The 20,479-nt window shown below is 43.7% G+C and overlaps 2 protein-coding genes across 2 annotated transcripts; one reads left to right on the top strand and one right to left on the bottom strand.

Moving 5' to 3' along the window:
- The first annotated feature begins 1,270 nt into the window (after positions 1 to 1,270).
- Positions 1,271 to 10,181, top strand: LOC118787998 (cartilage intermediate layer protein, nucleotide pyrophosphohydrolase). Its single transcript, XM_036543811.1, has 10 exons — positions 1,271 to 1,300; positions 1,933 to 1,967; positions 2,605 to 2,765; positions 4,190 to 4,264; positions 4,785 to 5,054; positions 5,379 to 5,567; positions 5,975 to 6,295; positions 6,593 to 6,701; positions 6,970 to 7,127; positions 7,526 to 10,181. The coding sequence occupies exons 3-10, from the start codon at positions 2,702 to 2,704 to the stop codon at positions 9,883 to 9,885; spliced, it is 3,546 nt and encodes a 1,181-aa protein (XP_036399704.1). The 5' UTR covers positions 1,271 to 1,300; positions 1,933 to 1,967; positions 2,605 to 2,701; the 3' UTR covers positions 9,886 to 10,181.
- A 1,774-nt stretch (positions 10,182 to 11,955) lies between these two features.
- Positions 11,956 to 19,178, bottom strand: eif3jb (eukaryotic translation initiation factor 3, subunit Jb). Its single transcript, XM_036544530.1, has 8 exons — positions 19,084 to 19,178; positions 18,866 to 18,954; positions 16,667 to 16,721; positions 16,453 to 16,544; positions 15,051 to 15,165; positions 14,541 to 14,702; positions 13,677 to 13,750; positions 11,956 to 13,291 (listed from the first exon to the last, which is right to left on the bottom strand). Exons 1-8 carry the CDS (start codon positions 19,103 to 19,105, stop codon positions 13,160 to 13,162), a joined length of 741 nt encoding a protein of 246 aa, XP_036400423.1. The 5' UTR covers positions 19,106 to 19,178; the 3' UTR covers positions 11,956 to 13,159.
- Between the last annotated feature and the right edge of the window lie 1,301 nt (positions 19,179 to 20,479).

Raw genomic sequence — 20,479 nt, 5'->3', positions numbered from 1 at the left:
GACAAGACAATAAGCCATCCCAGCAAGAAAGTGCTTTTGTCTGTTCTGGTCAAGGTCAAAATTGTGTTCTATAGTGAAACTCATAAGAAGGAAAGCTACAAAGAATAACTATATCAAGTTCTAAAAACATAAGTCTACACACTGGATGTCTGCATTTTTACTTAGGAGAAGCTACACAGGCTGTAAGTAAATCTAGGTGCAACACAGTTCTGAAGTAATCATTGTAATCACCTTAATATCATCTTCATCATAAATATTCAAACTTTCATCATATTTTTACATGTGTGTTATCTTTGTCATCACACTATGTTAGTGTCATATTTCAGCTCTCCTTAGGTGACCTTTTCCATCCTTGGAACACAGTGACAGAATTCTGAGACACCGTCTGGGCAACTGTCACCAATTCCATCATGGACACTGAGGGAAGGGGTTGACATCTTCTTTTATGGCCTATGAACTCTTGACACCATGACTGTCTTTCCAAAGACTGACACGACCTCAGATGGCTAGAATGGTAGTGTGGCAGTGGTTCGTACCTTTCAGTGTTACTGTAGGCCATTGGATTGTTATTGGCAGCCCGTTCTGGTAAATCATGGTCACCGTGTTTATCAACAGCGAGGACAGTTAATATAAATCAGTATCAATCGTGTCACCAGCTCATGAGTCAGTGTGTTTACCGCAGTCATGTGGCGGATTTAATAAATAGCTGTTTTCCAGGCCTGTAATCCAAAGTGGTAATGAGAGCAACTTCAGAGAGATGGTACTGTTTATGTGAATGAATTCAAGTCCCTTTAATTAAGCCTGAAATTATATATACAAACAAAAAACATTAATCATTATTTTCTAACCATTTCACACTCCTTTCGAAGAATGTATATGTTTGTGAGACTTTTGTATGTCTCTCTGTGATCATTTGTATGTTTGTAAGCATTACACAACATGCTTTCTGTAGACTGTGTTGAATTTGGGGTGTGTGTGGTTGGTGGGGCTGGGGGGTGTACCTGAATAATATACCTCCCAGTGCCAACCTTCCCATGGTGGGCCAATCTGAAACGCACCCTTCTGTCCCTTTGCTTGCTGCCGGTTTGTCCCCGTGTTTGCGGACGGGGCTCTGGCGGTCCCTTGGGAGCGCGCGCACAGTGAGTGCTCAGACTCTGCGGTGTACTCGCGCTCTCATCTGGTTTCCTCCGAGTGGCACGGGGCCGACCCCAGGGCTCCGCGCAGCGCTATATAAGAGGCGGGCAGAGAGCACGCTCAGAACAGCTGCTGCCTCTCACTCCGCGCACAGACGCTCACCGGGGTAAGACTCAGGTCGCCACTCTCTCCTTCCCTCCCTTTCTGTCACTCTCTCACTCGCTCCACGGCAAACCTGATAACTTCTTCAGTGTTTTACCTCCTCGCCAGCCTGTATGCTTCTTTGCCGTCAGGTGGCAGGAGAAAACACTGTACAGTAAGCCTGGCAAACATGTAATTCCTTGTTTGTTGAATAAAACATTTTCTAATGATATTAGGTCATCATTTTTCTCTAGATTTAGAATGTTTTTTCTTGATTTTTTTTTTCCATTTAGATTCTTAAGTCTTCATTTAGATGACTTATTGTGGATGTTAGAATTAAATACATGATTTACAGTGATGGAATTTCAGCACAGTGGTAATGTTATACTTTGACTGACCCAAATGTGGGAAGATGACCGATGAGAATAATGTCTGAGGAGTGTGTACTCTCACATGCGTGTGTGCTTGAGCGTGTGTATATGTGTGCGTGCGTTTTTTTTTTTTGGAGAAGTGCAGTCTTGTGGGTCTGTGTTTTGTAGACAGATGCAGAAGCATTTTAGTGTTCCCCTGACACAGAGTGATGGTTCTCACAGATGTGACATTTGAGAGGGCTTCAGTCTACATCTATAATGTTCTTTCCATTCTGAATGCTAACAGCCTCATCTCAGTTAATACTTCTCCAGTCCTGCAAGGTGAGGAGCATTTCCACTATACATACTTGTTCACTCTACATTTCCTTTTTACCATGCATGCTGTGAAAGAACAATTGGGTTGTTTCAATCCAGACTGTAGCATTAACGTAGAAATAATCCACCACACTTGCTGGAACCACTCTTTAAACGTGTATTAGCACACAGTCCAGTGGGTACAGCACTATATTACAGGTGCGCCCTCATGGAAACAAAACCCAGATGTGTGTAGGATTTAAAGGTACAGTTTAATAATGTCATGACCACTCTTGTTTATGATTATAATCCACATTTACTATAGAAACAAAATTGAAAAAGCTTTTCAACTGTTCTGACGATTTCCTAAATAATTCTGTAATCCTTAACAGTCTGGAGTGATGACCACATTCTAAATTATCAGTATTCTTATAAAGCTGTTATTAGGTGTTGCTCTTTGAGACCCTTGTGAGGGTTCTGTGTGACCTTGTATTTTATAATTTCCTCAATATCTTGTTATAAATGTGGTTAGTTTCAGCACACTGTTTGGAAAAAAAAACACCATTTGATAATGCTGACACACCAAGTTATTTTTATATTGAAAGCATTTTTCAATGACATCCAGAAGGTAGCCCACTCACTGCTTCTCACTGCTATTCCTCAGGAGATCTGCTGCCACACTATAATTAGCATTTGAAGGGCCTGGTGCGTGAGGGTCATTGCCAGAGGTCGAAGGTCAGAGGTGACTGAGGAGTGCAAGGATGAGCTGCCTGTCAGTGAGGGCTTTCCTCCTGCTGGGACTAATGTCCAGCACCTGGGCTCAAGGTTTGTCTCTACATTCACTTCACCACAAATTTCTTACCGACAACACACCCTGCTACCTTCAGAACAGAACAACTGACCAGCAAAGTGGATCCAGCCAAGGCAGTGTCAAGATAATAATATTCACTTGCTGGCGTGACCATCTAATGGTTACAGCAGTGATTATCAAATTAACACTGTCTAGAATCTCATGTCAAAATTCCCTCTTCATTGCATGTAGTCTTAAAATAAGAACATATATTAACATATTTGTTTAAAAATAATACAGTAACACAGTAAAACACAATTTTAGTCACTAGTAAGAGGTATTGAAGAATATTAATCTTATATAACCTAACTTTAATAATGAGAGGCATTTATGGGAAGGAAATAACAGAATGACTATTGCAGTGCAGGCAGTTTTTGGCCGAGGTAGTCCCTGCCTCCTATCCCAGTGCTTACAGCATCAGTCTCAGTGCCCAAATAAATCATTTCATTATGTGTGAGAACTCAATCTTTTCTCCCACACTCCTTGAACTGTGGAAAACATGATCTGCTCAGGCTCTTTCAAAGTCCAAAAAAAGAGGTTTCAAGGGGAGGTGGACAGCTGTCTCTGGTCACATGACTGCCTTGAGCGTGACTCCACCTTCACTCTGCGGGACTGTTTGGAGACAGAATGCTATTGTTGTTCCTCCCGTGTCACAGACGCGCGCGCAGCCAGGAGGTCCCTCGTCACACCCATCACACCCTGGCACCTCTGCTGTTTTTCGCTGTAGAGACACCTGTCTGTAATTCAGCGTGCCGTAGTCAAGTCTACCCCAGTATCCTGCTGTTCTCCTGAAAACAACAGCATGAATCATAATGACTGAGTAAAGGAAGGGGGGGGAGGCTGGTGCTGAAGTGTCTCAGGGAGAAATCCAAGTTGCTTAATGTGCAATGGCATGCTTAATCTAAGAATTGCATCAATGTCAGTCCATGACTTATATTGTAATCAAAACAAAAAAAGTGACAAACGACCCGACAACTGCTGCTGAAGGTAAGGAAACAGGGGGCTAATTGTTAGCAGCTGAGAGCAAGTCTCTGAGGGGAAGGCAGTTTCCTAATTGCTCTGCCGAAGTAATTTGTTAGTACTAATATTAGACCCGTAATTAACTGTTAATGCACATATTTCCTTCGCCACATGAAAGGCGCCACGTGTGTGTTTGGACTTATCTATCAGAAAGCTTCGTCTCTGAGCTACTGAGGCCATGCACCATCTGCAGATGCAGGGGAAGGCATTAGGAGAAAGTCATTGCATTGTAATGATATTTCCTTGATGAGACACAGATCACTTGAAGTGGTCATTTAAGTAGCGGCTCAGCGTACAGCGCCGTGATGGGGCTGTGGAGGTATGCGGGGCGTTCCAGATGCCGTGGTCACTGAGGAGGGGGTGTGTGTGTTCTCCGCAGGGACGTGGAGCCGCGGGCGGCAGAGAGGTCTGAGGACTGCCAGGCAGAACAATCCCGCCCTTTACCACTCCGAAGGTAAACCTCTGAGACCTCTTGAGACCGTATGAAAATGTTAGCTCCACTGCTAACAGCAAATGATGGGTTTTTACTAAGAATAACCAAGAGCATAGTTCCAGTATAAATGGCAGTCTGGCTTTGTTCTTTTATACTCTTACCAGACAGACTCTCTTCCTGTACCTTTAAGTCAATCACTCATTCAATGAGTTAAAACAATGAATCAATCAACGTCTATTTAGTATATCGTCCTTCAGATCACAGAGGAAGAGGAAGGCACAAATACAACAGCAATTAAATACTTGATACATTTTTGGTACTAAGTTTTACCAAAAATAGGAATAGAGGATAAGAATGAGAGAAAAAAAAAACTAGGAATTATAAAAACCAGGGTATAAGCCATAAAATATACATAATAATTGCTTGTTTGTAATAGCTCTTGGAATATGAGTTCAGCTGTGAAGCAGTGCTGCTTCTAACAGTGCTTGAGCGGCACTGACATGTGCAGTGAGCGAGCCTTTCTTTCCCTGCCCGCCTTCAGATGGCTCCGAGTGGAGCACCTGGTTCAACGTGGATCACCCGGGGGGCCGCGGGGACTACGAGCAGCTGGACGCCATCCGCTTCTACTACCGCGACCGCGTGTGCGAGTCGCCCCTCGCCCTGGAGGCCCGCACCACCGACTGGATCCCCGCCCACAGCACCGGCGAGAGGGTGCACGTCGACCCCGCCCTCGGCTTCTGGTGCGCCAACGCCGAGCAGCCCGCCGGGCGCAACTGCTCCAACTACGCCGTGCGCTTCCTGTGTCCCAAAGGTAGGCCTGTCAGGGCAACAGGTGGGAGTGAGAACAACAGGTGGATTGCCATACTGTAAATGATGATTGTATTATGATGATGATGGTGTGGTGATGATGATACTATTATTTTTATTGTTGTTTTGTTGTTGTTCTATATATTGTTGTACATATAATGTATATACAATATATTTAATGTAACTCTAAATTATTGTGATTCCATGTATATAGAGTGATGAAGGAGGTATTCTTGCTAAACAACATCATACTTACTTTAATCATATTGCGTAGTGCATTGTGAATTATACCAGGGGCTCCTAAATGAGTGTGTGTGTGTTTCCTCAGGTGTTTCTGGGTCTGTAGCTCAGGATGCGTGGGGTCCTTGGTCAGACTGGAGCCAGTGCTCTGCACAGTGTGGCCAGGAGGCTGTGCAAGTGCGCTCTAGGAGATGCAATTCACGCTCCCACCACTGGGAGCAGCAGTGCAGCGGCCCTACAGTGGAAGGCAGGGTGTGCAAAGGACCTTCTTGCCCAGGTACTGTGGAGCTGTATGTTCTTAAACATCAGTTCACTTTTCAGATTGCACCGTACACAGCAGCTCTTTGCATGAATGAATTTTAAAGCCATAAGTAGTGCTGTGATAGAGGGGGGTGCATAATCTTAACTGTTTATATAAATATGAAACTGTTTAAATGCATCGTTGAGTAGATTGTAAGCTATTTATTCTCCCTTGGTAGTGCTCTATTGAGAAAATAAATTATGATAGTGTTAGGGTAATGGATGTGTTTAATTAATTGATAAAGATAATTAAAGCATTCATTACAGAAAGGATAAGAACCAGGGCCTATTATCAGTGTGAGGACTAACATTTGTTCCATAATACTGGAGCGCCGTAGTTAGGGTTAAAGACTGATCCAAGCTCTGTGTTTGTTGCTGGGGCAGTTCCAGCGTGCAGCCTGCACTGTGCGATGGGCAGGGTGAACGCGGAGTGCGACGCGTGCATGTGCGAGGACCACCTCCTGCTGGGCTCCGTCCGGAGTGCCGGGGGGCTGCCCGCCCCCGGGGCTGCCCTCCTCCGGCCCGGCCCCAACCCCAGGGTCCTCACCCGCACCGACCACAACGGCCACTTCCGCATCCCGGGCGTGTGCCCCGACGGGAACGCCACGCTGACCGTCAGGCTGCAGAAGCACGCCCCGCTCACCGTCACCGTGCCCCACAGCGCCGAGCGCACCTCCGTCCTCCACGTCAAGCTGGACAGGGCAGGTAACACAAGGGAAGGGTCATCACTGTAGAGTTATTAAAGCATGGCACAGCTGTAGTTTATCAAAAGATCCTCTTCAACACTGTACACACTTACTGTACTGTTGATACAAATATTTGTTGTATTTTTAACTTATTTTCTATTTAAGTATCAGATAAAACACTTTTTAGCAGTTAGCAATATTGTTACGAATGCAGCAGGTCACGTCTCAGTGAAGAAACGTGCGATGCTAACTGCTTGCTTGATTTACACTCACTCACTGGTGTTTGTGGACTGTTTCACTTCCTGTTCTTTCTCAGAGAAACTCCATGTCCTGAAGAACCCAGAGAGCAAAGCCCGGAGAGAGGGCCAGACAGCTGCTTTCTGCTGCAAAGTTGGCGGCACACCTGAACCAGACCGCTACCAGTGGTAAGTCAGTTTGGAGGCAGAGATTACTGGCTTACACAACTGCCTGTGTTGTACTTTAATACACAATACTCACATCTTTGACCTAATTTGAATTTTTCATCAGTCAGGTAATGTACCAATGGTAATATAATGGTATGGTCGCTGACTGGAATCTGTCCTTGCACTGACCCTCAATTTCACATTTCTTTGCCTGTTAATTGAATTTTTTATCATTCTTGATAATCATTTAGATGGGAAATCAGGATCTGCCATGTTCATGTGCTCACAGGTTTCACAATGGCTCTCGGCTGGAGGTCACGCAGACGAAGGATGATGCCACTCTGGTGCTGAGGAATCTGCGCATGGACCAAGCCGGAGAGTACTACTGCAGGGCCACCAACGAAGCTGGAGCCATCAAATCCAAGCCAGCTATACTCACTGTCATAGGTGTGCTCCACTGAACAAATCTACTTTTCTCTTATTCAAGGACAAGGTGGTCCATCTCTTTAAGATAGCAACAGCAGGCTTTATTGCAGTTGCAGATTTCAAATGAATTTATCTATTGTAAATAGTATTGCAAAGAAATAATTACTTTCATTAATATCCCATAGGCTTCCGGAGATTTCTTCATTCTTCTAAATCAAATTTTTAACTGGTGGTGCTAGAATGTTTTCAGACTGGTTAGCACTGGTTAGTGGAATGCAGTAACTTAGACCACTCACTATGGGCAAGGCAGAGAATGTGCAGTGGCTGAACCAGGCTCAATACAGGGTCTCTAACATAACTATAACATAAGTGTTAAGCTTTTATTTTGTTTCTGTTCTTCTTTAATCCCTGTCCACCAGGTAAAGATGAACCTTCATGCAAGCCTAAACCTGAATCCTATCTGATCCGTTTGCCTCATGACTGCTACCAGAACGAGAGCAGCTCCTTTTATTACGATGTGGGGAGATGCCCCGTGGGCACGTGCGCAGGGCAGCAAGACAATGGAATCCGGTGCAAGGACTCTGTGGCATACTGCTGCGGGGTAGCAAAGATGGAGGAGCGGCAGATATCCTGCCAGGGCTACCAGCTGCCCACCATGGTGGTCACCCAGTGCGGCTGCCAGAAGTGCGTGGACACCAAAGCCATTGTGCGCGGGCGTGCCATGGCGGCAGACAACGGGGAGCCAATGAGGTTTGGCCACATCTTCATGAACGGTGTGAGGGTCAGCCGCACAGGCTACAAGGGCACCTTCTCCATCCAGGTGCCTCAGGACACAGACAGGCTGGTGCTGACCTTCGTCGACCACATGCAAAAGTTTGTGAACACCACCAAGGTGCTGCCATTCAACAAGAAAGGCGGAGCTGTGTACCATGAGATAAAGCTGCTGAGGAAGAAGGCGCCAGTGACCCTGCGCTCATCAGAGACCAACACACTCCAGCTGGGAGAAGTGGAGGGCCAGGACCCCATCGCTGAGATCCAGATCCCCCCCAATTCCTTCTACCGTGAGAACGGAGAGGTGTTTACGGGTAATGTGAAAGCCAGTGTCACCTTTCTGGATCCCAGAGACGTCTCAACGGCAAATGCTGCACAAAGCGACCTTAATTTCATTGATGACAATGGCGACACACTTCCACTGAGGACGTATGGCATGTTTTCCGTGGATTTCCGGGACGAGGAGGCGGATGAACCTTTGAATGCGGGTGAGGTCAAGGTGCTCATGGACGCGGCCCAGGTGAAGATGCCCGAACACCTGAGCACCATGAAGCTGTGGTCCCTGAATCCAGACACAGGCCTCTGGGAGGAGGAGGGTGACTTCCACATGGAGAAGAAGAGGAGAGGGAAACGGGAGGAGAGGACCTTCCTCATAGGGAACATGGAGATCAGGGAGAGGAGGCTGTTCAACCTGGATGTCCCGGAGAACAGGAGGTGCTACGTGAAGGTGCGGGCCTTCCGCAGCGACCGCTTCATGTCCAGCGAGCAGGTGGAAGGGGTGGTGGTGACCCTCATCAACATGGAGCCCACGCCGGGGTACTCCTCCAACCCCCGCTCCTGGGGCCGATTCGACAGCGTGATCACCGGTCCCAACGGCGCCTGCCTGCCGGCCTTTTGCGACGACCAGAAAGCAGATGCTTACTCCGCCTACGTTATGGCCAACCTCGGCGGAGAGGAGCTGGAGGCAGTCCCATCATCTCCTAAATTCAATCCCAACACTATCGGAGTTCCACAGCCCTACCTGAGCAAGCTCAATTACAGGCGGACAGATCATGAAGACCCCAGGGTGAAGAAGACTGCTTTTAGCATCAACGTGGCAAAGCCCGGCGCCAATGTGGCTGATGAGGGTAACGGCCCCATTTACTCTTTTGATAACCTGAAGGAGTGTGAGGAGGCCCCTTTCAATGCGGGGCATTTCCGCTTCTACAGGGTGGAGGGGGATCGGTATGACTACAACACAGTGCCTTTCAACGAGGACGACCCCATGAGCTGGACGGAGGACTACCTGAGCTGGTGGCCGAAGCCCATGGAGTACCGAGCCTGCTACATCAAGGTCAAGATCAACGGCCCCCACGAGATCAACGTGCGCTCCCGCAACATGGGCGGCACCCACCCCAGGACGGTGGGCCAGCTGTACGGCATCCGGGATACCCGCAGCATCAAGGACATGGACAAGCCCAGTGTCTCGGCCGTTTGCCTGGAGTTCAAGTGCAGCGGGATGCTCTATGACCAGGACCGAGTCGACCGCACGTTGGTGAAGGTGATACCCCAGGGGAGCTGCAAGAGGGACAGTGTGGGACCCATGCTGCAGGAGTACCTGGTCAACCACTTGCCGCTGGCTGTCAACAATGACACCAACGAGTTCACCATGCTGGCCCCGCTTGACCCTCTGGGCCACAACTATGGCATCTATACCGTGACCGACCAAGATCCCCGCACAGCCAAGGAAATCGCCCTGGGGCGCTGCTTCGATGGCACCTCTGACGGTGCCTCTCGGGTGATGAAGAGCAACGAGGGGGTGGCCCTCACCTTCACCTGCACTGACCGGGAGGTGACCCGACAGAGCGTCTTCCAGGCCCTGCAGAACTCCCCGGGACAGTCTCTGGTCGGCGCTGTTCAGGCAGGCAGAAGCAACAGGAGGCAGAGGGGGGGCCAGGCAGCAGTCCGTAGCAGCCGCAGGCGCAGTACCCGAAACCCATTCCCCGTACGCAGTAGAACCTCGGGTTGAGTCCCAAAGGCTAAGTCCCTGCAACAGGTCTGTGGGATGAGTTCCCAGGCTGAGTCTGCTGACTGAGTCTCTGGGGTTGAGTCCTCATCCTACAACCCTGTGATTGAGTCCTCTGGTTGAGTCCCAGGGCTGAGTATCGGGGCTGAGTCCCCAGGCTGCAGTCCGGCAGCTCCTCTCACACCACAGACATAAAACAGCCCAGCAGGTTACTTCTCAGCCTGGAATCCATGAGTTTCCCCCATGAAATAATGACAGTCTTACATGTAGGTTTCTAGATTTCTGCTTTTGTTTTCTGTGCGCATATTTCAGTTTGTGTTGTGTTGTGTTGTGTTGTGTTGTGTGTGTGTGTGTGTGTGTGTGTGTGTGTGTGCGTTTGGGCTCGCAAATGCAAAATGCAGCTACTGGCGAGGAGATGACATTCTATTACCACTTATTTTAAAATGGCAACAATGTCTTTAGATTTTTAAATCCAGCAATGTCTTTACAGAGATCAATTTCAATAACCTGAAGGAGCGCACGACACTCCTGTCATTACTGCATTACTCATCCTCAGCCTTAAAGATGACAACTGTAATTACGAAATCTTAATCCCTGCATTGTTGAAGTTAATTAGAAATTAAATCAAAATAAGATAAGCATCTCATCTCTTGAATGTGGCTGCAGCAACCTGACTCCACATTTCCCTTGAGAAAAAGTTACTTCTATGTCATTCTTCAAAAAAAATTAAACCCAGTCATGGTCCCATGGACATACTGGCATATTTCTGCTTCAGAATTCCTCATCTTCCTTTGGTCAATTCCAAGTGTCTTAACAAAGATCCAAATGTCACTGGATGAGGGACAATCTTCCCATCTGCTCATGGGTGTAGTGCTGTGCTCCCAAGAGCACTAAATCTGACTGTAGTCCATGAGTAATTACATGGCGAGTGATTCTGAATGAATGGAATCCAGACAATTGACAGGTTAAACTGACTGAACCCAGTAATTATATACAGTTTTGGTAGACTGGTAAACTGACAGATACATAGCATTTTTTGAAAAGCAAGGAAAAAGATTCTCCCCATTCCTCCCTGTTTGCTTTTTGAAAAGCCCTTCAATGTTTCTTTCAGTTTATTGTCTCTGTGGTTTCTTCATTTTTTTCCTTTAATGCCAGTAACAGTATCGAACATTTCATGGCTGGGTAAAGACCTTTGGACGTTAATGTGAACACCACACACACACACAGATGATCAAATCACAAAATAGATCAAAATCATCCAACAAATTTGGCAAGAAACATACAAACACACTTTAAACTCCCATTGTTCATTTTGTATTTACTTTTCTTCATTATACTGTGATATTTACTACTTGAAATTGTAAATAATGGGATATTTATTACACATGAGAAGTGGAGCTACGTGTACCCTGCAACATCCACCATTAAATTACAAAAATGGCTAAATGTGTTTCTTTGACACCTTTTGACTGATGGCTTTTCTAACTTGTAAGTACAGGAAAAAGCTCATGTCCCTACAATGTCTTAAAAATAATTTCATTTCTGACCCAGGTTTTCCCAGACGCATAAAATGTTACACTATTTTTCACAGGAAGATTGAGCTTTTAATACACTGGATAGCCACAGCAAGTCCCAAATCCAAAAAAGAGAAATATTACTTGTATATGCTTAATTTCAATGACACCACATAAAGAAAACTGACATTCAGCAGTCCCCATGTGATCTGAAAATGGAAAATCACTTTAAAGTGATTCCTTCTCCTTCTCCAGGCCACCTTCTCCAGAAAATGCCTAAATTTTCCTTTCCTTTTCTGAGATGTCACTTTCTGGATATATCCATGCAGTGTTATGGGTTGTTTTATGAGCTCACAGATTGAACTGTTCACAGAAGCATGTTCATTTAGAATAGTTTACTTCTATGGTCACTTGTTACCGATTACAAAATTGGCAAAAGAGTAAGTAAGAGTACTTTATGGCTCCTTATTGATATTCCCAGTGAGAAATCGCACTAAAGCATGAGGGAAAAAAAAATTATACATTCCTGCACACTCGCATATGGGGACAAACAAAATGCTCCTTTTGAACAGAAATTTTATTAAATTAGATGTTTATAAAACACTGCTGATGCCATCAATTGTATTGTCATTGTCCAGGCCTCATGATTCGTAAAGCAAATTTTGTCGAATGTTAAAACAAAAGGGAAAAGCCTACAATGTTCCACTAAGTACAGCCTATATGTACTGAGAATGACTTACGTCCATTCAGTAAGTATGCCATTTCCTCACCTAATTGATATAAGACTGCAGAAGCCATGGTTGCAGAGACCAGTTATGACAGATACCCAACCCCCTGTGCTTGCATTAGTAGTAAACAGATTATGAATACAAACTTAATTTCTCCATGCACAAAAATATCTTTTCTAAATCAACTTACAAAGCACTGTCACCGCAACGTTCAAAGAACATTACAGCGGATTTCCAGAGGATGGCCACATGAGGTTTTCGTTACAATTTACAAAATGGTACATTTTCATTTCATTGGGTTGCCCGTTACCTTTTACAGTCATTTTTATGTGCAGTCTTAAAACAATTCCTCATCTGATTTCCATGTAGTGTCAGCTCCCAAAGCACAAATATAACAACCCTCCAAAGTAAAACATCAAATATGAGCATCTGGCTTATATTTAGTGACCTTAAGTTATTGTACAGATGCAGAATACTTTTCTGTGGAGTTTGTAAATGCCATCCACAAGAAAAGTAAAATACCCATGAGATAAATATAGACATTCTGAATTAATTTATTTGCATAGAACATCAAATATATTTCCATGTAATTGCAGTTGTCAAACAGAGTAATACTATTCAGCCATTCTGTCACAGGCTGTGTCGTTTCGACAAGAATTAAAACTGATAATATGAAAACCGATGCTGCTCTTCCACGCATCTACTTATTGCGGGGCATAGCAATACACTCCAGTGCAGCCGTTTTCAAATTAGAAACCTGACATAGCGGTTCTGTTACTTTTACGCATGATTTGGAGGAGGACGTGTCAGTGTAGGAGGCAGTTAATTTTTTTTTTTTTGTACTAGGAGACATAGCTGTGGAGTTCAATGTTCTCTGTAAAGCCAACCTTCAAAGATTCGGTAGTGGGGTGACACACATCTTTCAGTTTTTATTCTTTTTTTATTCCCAGGATGGCACTGGACATTATGAGGTTTCTGCTGCATGTTGAAGGGGTTGAGAGGAGCGGTGTGAGGGTGGTCCGGATGCAGCCACTGTCACATAAAGTCCTCGTAATCTTGAGCGTAGCCGCCGTCAAACTCGCCGTAGTCCGCCAGGTCGTCTTTCATCTTGGCTTTCAAGCCGCCGCCAGGCAGCACGCCCTTTTTCTTCTTCTTCGTCTTGTTTTGCTGCGGGGTCGGAGTGAATATGGTTAATTGGCGCAACCCCAGCATATCCAGAGGTGTATCACCCCACAATTGGAGGTTAAGTTCAGACCACTAACCACAATCATTTTTAAAATGACCAAATCAGAGCGCCACCTTATAAAAAAGGGAAACAAGTCAACCATATATGTGGATAGTAACAGCGCATGGGCGCCCCTCGGTGAATAAAATAAGAACTACAAGTTGTTTACACTCAGCAAAGGTGAGGAGGCATTGAGGAGTGAGGAGGATACACATAGTGAGATGTATACAGAAACTGAATGCTCTTCATATGAACATTTTGTACTATCGACCACCTGCATGGGCTGATCACTATGACCTCCTGTATCACAAGGCAGACCCAGCTTACCTTTTCCTGCTTCTGTTTTTCACTGAGTAGCACTGTCAGGGAGTTACTGATCTTCTTCAAGTCCTCCACTTCCACTGCGCAGGAGAAAAAAAAAATAATCAGATGGGGTGGTACTGGGTGGCAGTATTTGAAAGGACACAGCCTATGCCTTAACGTTGCATTTATTTATTATTTATTCTATTTATTATTAAGGTAAAAATTTTAGAGTTTAGATAACCAGACATAAAACAATTATATTCACTTCTATTCACTTCATTCAATATATCATTTAATTATAATACTAAAAACATCCTACAAATAAAAACAATTTCTCATCAATACACTTGTTGTTTGCGCTACTTGGTGCACTAACCTGTGTTCCAGTATACATGATTTCCAATGATTTCAGACAGTGAGAAAACAGAAAAAATTAGTCCAGTGTCCAGTACTTACAAATGTACTCATACAAAACTGTACAGAGTGAAAACCTCAATGATGCAGAAGAAACCATGTATTTTTGGAACACCAGCACATGGTAATTACCAGTCTGAAATACTGACATACCATTAAGATAACAACATTCCATAAAATACATATCTGTGCCGATATGCTCACCACTAATAAACAAACTGACTCAGGCTCAGAGCCCAGACTGACAATCAGCACTAGCCACATGTCTCTGATTTCTTAGCAAGGCCTATTTTTACTGTAATATTTAGAATACCAAGATGGTTTTAGTTGTTCCTGGCAGCATGACAGTCAGTCAGTCTGTCAGTTAATTCTTTTTTCAATATATGTGGATTATTCTGTGGGGCATTTCTGAGGATGAAAGTGTATACTACAAAACAGCTACTGCAACCGCAGGCCTAAAGCGGAGATACTCACATGAAATACAGAGATCACGAAACAGCGATTCCAGGAAGCTAGAATAATGCACAGATCTTTCATACAGAGTTATTTTCTCTTTAAGCAGCTTCTGGAACTCTGTGAAGTCATCTTTAGAGGAGGGGCTCATGGCATCAATTCCCGTTACGTTATTAGTGACACCTGCAGGAAAGAGGACATCACAAAATCAAGGGTGTGAGCGTTTGCAAGAAACTTCTAAAAAACTGGGTTTATTCAAAGCCATCCAATTACCATTTAATGTTGACTTTTGTTACAATATGTCCCAGAGAAAAAATGAGAGCTCTGTTTCGCCAAGCTACGAGAACAGAAAACATAGCTAATATCCTGGCTAATCTACTGCACAGCTCAACACTTCTACTTCACCTTCATCCTAGCAGTGATTGTAAAACTCTCTCCTTCCAGGAGCAGTGTAATGAGTTTTTTGTTTCTCACTACAGGCCTCTTCTTTAAACCGTCTCAGTCTGACCCTTCTCGCTCCCGCAGCCTTACCGAATGCATCTTTCGCCAGCTCCAGGTCTGCCTCCTCCTGCAGCTTCTTCACTCTCAGCTTTTCTTCTAACTGTTCCTCTGGTGTGAGCTCTGTTTTCTGTTCTGACTGCTCTAACTAACAAGGACACAGCACGCAGAGACAACAGAAAAATGAAGAGATGTGAGGAGATTGTGCTCATGGGGGAACACTTCATACTTAATGGAGGCATTCATTAACAAAGACACAGCATCACATGGATGTTTTCACAATCTAATAGTCAAAACTGTCAGCTTGTCAACAAAGACAATGCCATTCACCACCACTCCATCTCAATACAGATAAACAATAAAAAACACTACTAATTGTAAAAATGGTAATTAATGACTTTCAGGTGACTGCAGTGCTTTATTTAATACCAGTCAGACACCACTCAATACAGAAGATGTGTCCACTTTCCAAGTAACTGAGTTTCTTCAGATATAATAAAATGTTAGAGATGGGACACTAATGCATGTAGGCAAAATACCATTTTTAATTCAACAGACCCATATTTATTATTGGCTGAAGGCAATTACATATCAATGTAAAAAAAAAAAATGAATTAGCACCATTAAGAATGAAAAAAATCTTGACCAATCAGATTTTGTAATTTTCCATAATATGTTTTGAAATGAGAGAACTAAAAACACCCCTTTAGTCTACACTGGGTGGAACTTGCTCTTGGCAAAAAAGTCTACAAGCCTGGAATTCATAGTATCACGTCCTGTTGAGAGAAAATGAACCAATCTGTCACTTCTAGAATCAACCTTAGGCCTCCATAACAGAAAGCACCGCCATGTGACAGCACCTTTAAAGGCAGGAAAGACAGTCACGCATGTGCATGAACTTTTTCATACTAATAAAAGTCCGCCAATAAAGGGTTAATACTGCACACTTGTAGCCTGCCAGCCAGAATTATGCTGCTGTCTTCATGATGTTAGCAAGACCACAAACTAATTTATGACAGATGACAACAGGCTCATTTCATCTCTTGGAAAAACTCAGCTTGCCAATGTAGTACTTTAGCAAATACTTTATTATTAAGTTTGTTATTTATTGCACAATAGAAGAGAAATGCCAAACTTCAGTTTGTTGGAATATAGACTAGATAAATGTGCGTGCTTAACAGTCATTTTTTGTGTTGAATGCAATTCTTTTCTGTAAAATGCAACCGCATTGTATTACAACTACAATGCGTTAATGGTATGAAAATTGCTAGCCCCAGCCATACAAAATGCTCACATATTTCTTTAAATTACAACAGAAAATTCATAAACATAAACACTTATTCTGCTGCGAGCCCATGGTGATAATTTAAACAAAACCCTAAACTACAGCACAGACATCTCACAATTACTGACAACTGTGACAATATGGACTCACCCTCTTTTTAATCTCCTCTTGTTTTTTCCTTTGCTGATTTTCTTTCTCTTTGATCTTTTCACTTAATTTTTTCTTGTCTGACATTTTTACTTCTGAAAAAGAAATAAAAAGAAAATGCATCCAGAAACATTGAGAATCTGAACTGAAAATGACTGTTAATTCTATCCCAATTAGATTACATATTGCTTGGAGGTTCCAAACTCAGTTCCCGAACCTGGTTTTTTCTCTTCCACCTTCTTCTCCTCATCATCCTCATCATCCCAGTTGTCCTGCACAAGTGAAAGAAAAGAAAAAGGAAGACAAAGAGTTAGATCACTTACTTATTTACATACTGATTCCACCATGATATGGCACACATAAATTCAATACAGATGAGCTGCTGACCATAATTATATCAATTCTTGTCAGACTGTTGTAACATTGCATATTAGATTACGATTACAAAGATTACAAAGATTAGTACCATGTCGGTTGGCTGGAAGGTCGAGTTACAGCAAAGGTGTTTGAACACTTCATATGTTTAGGAATCCCTGGTTTATGTCAAATGCAGTGAATTAAAGCACACTTTTCTGAACTAAATGAAGTTGAGGAATAAGCTTAATTCAGATTTAATTGAGAACTATGCTAGCCAGATAAGAACAGAATACAAAAATCCTGACACTGCCATTAAATTCTGGTAGGCCTGTGGAGTTACTTTAAATAATCACAACCCTTGTACAGACACTGCACAGACAACGACAATGAGGGCCATCTCATTGCAAGTAATAGGATACAAATACATACACACAGCAAAAATACTTTTATTGTTTGGTGAAAAATCAGTGCCACACTTGCGGCCTCACTGCACAACCACGAAGCGTTACATTCGGGGCAGGTCTGCTGAAAAAGGCTGTGCTGGTCATTTCTGCAGCAGTCTGACCCCACAGGCCTCCAGCAGGGAGGCTTCTAGACAGGAGACTACAATGAACGGTGCCCACTGACAGGGAGACTAACCGAAACAATGACAGAGGCGATGTATGGGGGTGTCAGCCAGTGAGAAAGAGGAAGAAAGGAATTAAGACTGGCACAGTCTATTCCCAGTGAAACCTTTGGGAAAGCCAGTTCGCGTGAGCCACTATACATAATTAACTGTAACTGAGTCACCGCAGACATAAAATTCTACAGTAGATACAATCCATACACTGTGAAAGAAAGCGGTGACGTCTTCTTCTTTGCGAAGGAAAGGCCAAGCAAAACCTGCCTTCTGACTCAAGTTCCGTTATCATACGGCATGACTTTTCCACACCAGCTGTGCAAAGCCTGGCACCATTTCGTTATCTGCCTAGCCTAACTGTTAGCTGACGCGTGTTTGATAAAAACAGGTGGTGGGGGCGTTTTCCTTACTTTTTTCTTATTTTTTTTTAAGAACGTGATCTGACTATTGCACCAAATCAACTGTAACCATGCAAAAATGTTCTCTTTAATGAGTTATGAAAAGGCTAATGAAAACAACCACCGATCTGTGACTGACCAATGTTATCGGTCGTAATGGCATGCTTCGATGTCGACATTACAAAGCTAATTCGCCTAGCTAACGTTAGATCATCATCACGGACACGATGAGTCAGTATCTCGCAACATCTATGTAACACTATCTTCCGCGGCCCGACCGCACACTGAAAACACCGTAGCCAGCCAGCCGACAGCAGACCTCTCCGAGCTAGCTCAAACTAACGTTAACTTGTTGCCAGCCCTCACCGTCCGAATAAGGGTTCAGATGATACATTAAAACGTAACAACAAAAGGTGACACTAACATGTGGTTGAAAGTGAGGATCCGTATGTAGCGGATCCGCTGTTGCGAACCTTATAATCGCCACGTTTGCGCAAAGCTGAAAACACGCGTTTCTCTGATCTCACATGGCCTGTCACTTCACTCTGTCAGCGTTAGCGCTGTTAGCTAAGCTAACCCGCTCCCGCTTACTGCCGCCACCACAGGTTAGCAAGTAAGCTAACTCGTAAGATTAAATTCTCCACTTAGCCTAAAAGTACAGTTTAGCTGATTAGTCTATCTGCAAACAGGTAATGGTGTCTAGCAAGTTAGCTAAGTCGATGAACAGATAGTCGGGCCGTTAGCTTTCTAATGAATCAAACATGTCTCTGCTCGCCAGTTAGCCGGCGGTCTGTCAGCTCGGCAGAGTGCGTTTATCCATAAAGAGGCCAAATAGGCTAACGGGCTAGCGAAATATGTTGAAGTCCCGATCTAAAAGTACGGCGGCTAAGTTAGCCAGATAGTTCTGAAACTACGACTGTACAATATACACCGTCGGTCGCAGCTGTTGTGTACAGTTAGCCGCGAACCCCCGGCCTGTCGCGGAGCGTCCGGCTAAATGCTGTCTGGAAGCCCGCAGCTAGCTAGCTAGCCGTCTAGCTACCTTCACGTCTTCCTCCTCGTCCTCGCCTTCCCATCTGTCCAGCACCGCCGCCTTTCTGATCGGCTCATCCGGCTCGAAGTTGTCGGCGTCTGTGGAAATACACAACAGACTCAAATGTCAGACATGTAAACCGTCAGAAGCAGCGCACAGTTAACTGTTTTGTTTCTTTCAGCGTCTGTAAAGCAAAAAAAGAAATCATTTCCAACTTAAATTCTCACCCCACGAATCGGCGTCCGCCATCTTGGCTAGATGTATTGAAACTGGGCAAAAAAAGGAAACCGGCGCGGTTCAAGGCTGCGCCTAGAGATGATGGGATATCGGAGGACTCCGGTTCAGGCAAGTTGCGTGAAATATGGGCTGAAAAATGCAAAACGTCATTTCGTTGGGCCGAACCATCTGGGTCTGTTGGTGCGCAGGGTTGTATGCCACAGAGCGAACAGGAGTTAGCTAGTACTGCAGGTGTTACTGCATTTGTTTCAATGTTTCAATGGGGTTCCAGAAGTGCAAATTCTAAATGACTTATGGTTAGCGGTCTATCTACACTAAATAGAACATAATTTGAGTTTTAATAATGGTGATGTTTTAAGTTAAAAATCAATGAATATTGGAACTCAGTAATAAGGAAAAAAATATTTAGTGTGAAATTGCACAAAGGTAATATCCCCAAAAATACAAAATTCGTAAGCGTTCGATCACCTCGTAACCCACTGCTTACTAACTACAATTTATATTAGTTTTAAAAGAATATAAAACGAAAGCCTTGCCATCTTACCTTAATATATCAACAAAAATCTCCCACTAAATGTGCAACAAACTACATGTACAGTACTATACATGTACAGTACCAGTCAAAAGTTTGGACACACCTCTCTTTATTTTTACTATTTTCCACATTTTAGAATAATAGTAAAGACATCAAAACTATGAAATAACACAAATGGAATTATGCAGTGACCAGAAAACTATTAAACAAATAAAAAAAACTTTAAAAATCGTATATTTTAGATTCTTCAGAGTAGGCAAAAAGGAAAAAAATAAATAAATAAATTATATATATATATATATATATATATATATATATATATATATATATATATATACACACACACACACTATATGGACAAAAGTATTCGGACGCCTGACCATTACATTGTAATGACATTGTATTCAAATACATGTACTTTAATTATACTTTAATATGGGGTTGGTCCCCCTTTTGCAGCTATAACAGCTTCCACTCTTCTTGGAAGGTTTTCCACAAGATTTTGGAGTGTTTCTGTGGGAATTTGTGCCCATTCATTCTGTAGAGCATATATGAGGTCAGGCACTGATGTTGGACGAGAAGACCTGGCTCGCAGTCTCTATTCCAGTTCATCCCAAAGGTGCTTGATGGGGTTGAGGTCAGGGCTCTGTGCGGGCCAGTCAAGTTCTTCCACACCGAACTCATCAAACCATGCCTTTATAGTCTTTGCTTTGTGCACTGGGGCACAGTCATGTTGGAATAGAAAAGGGCCTTCCCCAAACTGTTGCCACAAAGTTGGAAGCATAGCATCGTCCAAAATGTCTTGGTATGCTGAAGCATTAAGATTGCCCTTCACTGGAGATAAGGGGCCT

This window comes from Megalops cyprinoides, chromosome 13 (genome assembly GCF_013368585.1).
Source record: "Megalops cyprinoides isolate fMegCyp1 chromosome 13, fMegCyp1.pri, whole genome shotgun sequence".
In the NCBI taxonomy this organism is placed as follows: Eukaryota; Metazoa; Chordata; class Actinopteri; order Elopiformes; family Megalopidae; genus Megalops; species Megalops cyprinoides.
The sequence above is the reverse complement of the archived record's forward strand: the minus strand, read 5'-3'. Positions and strand labels throughout refer to the sequence as shown.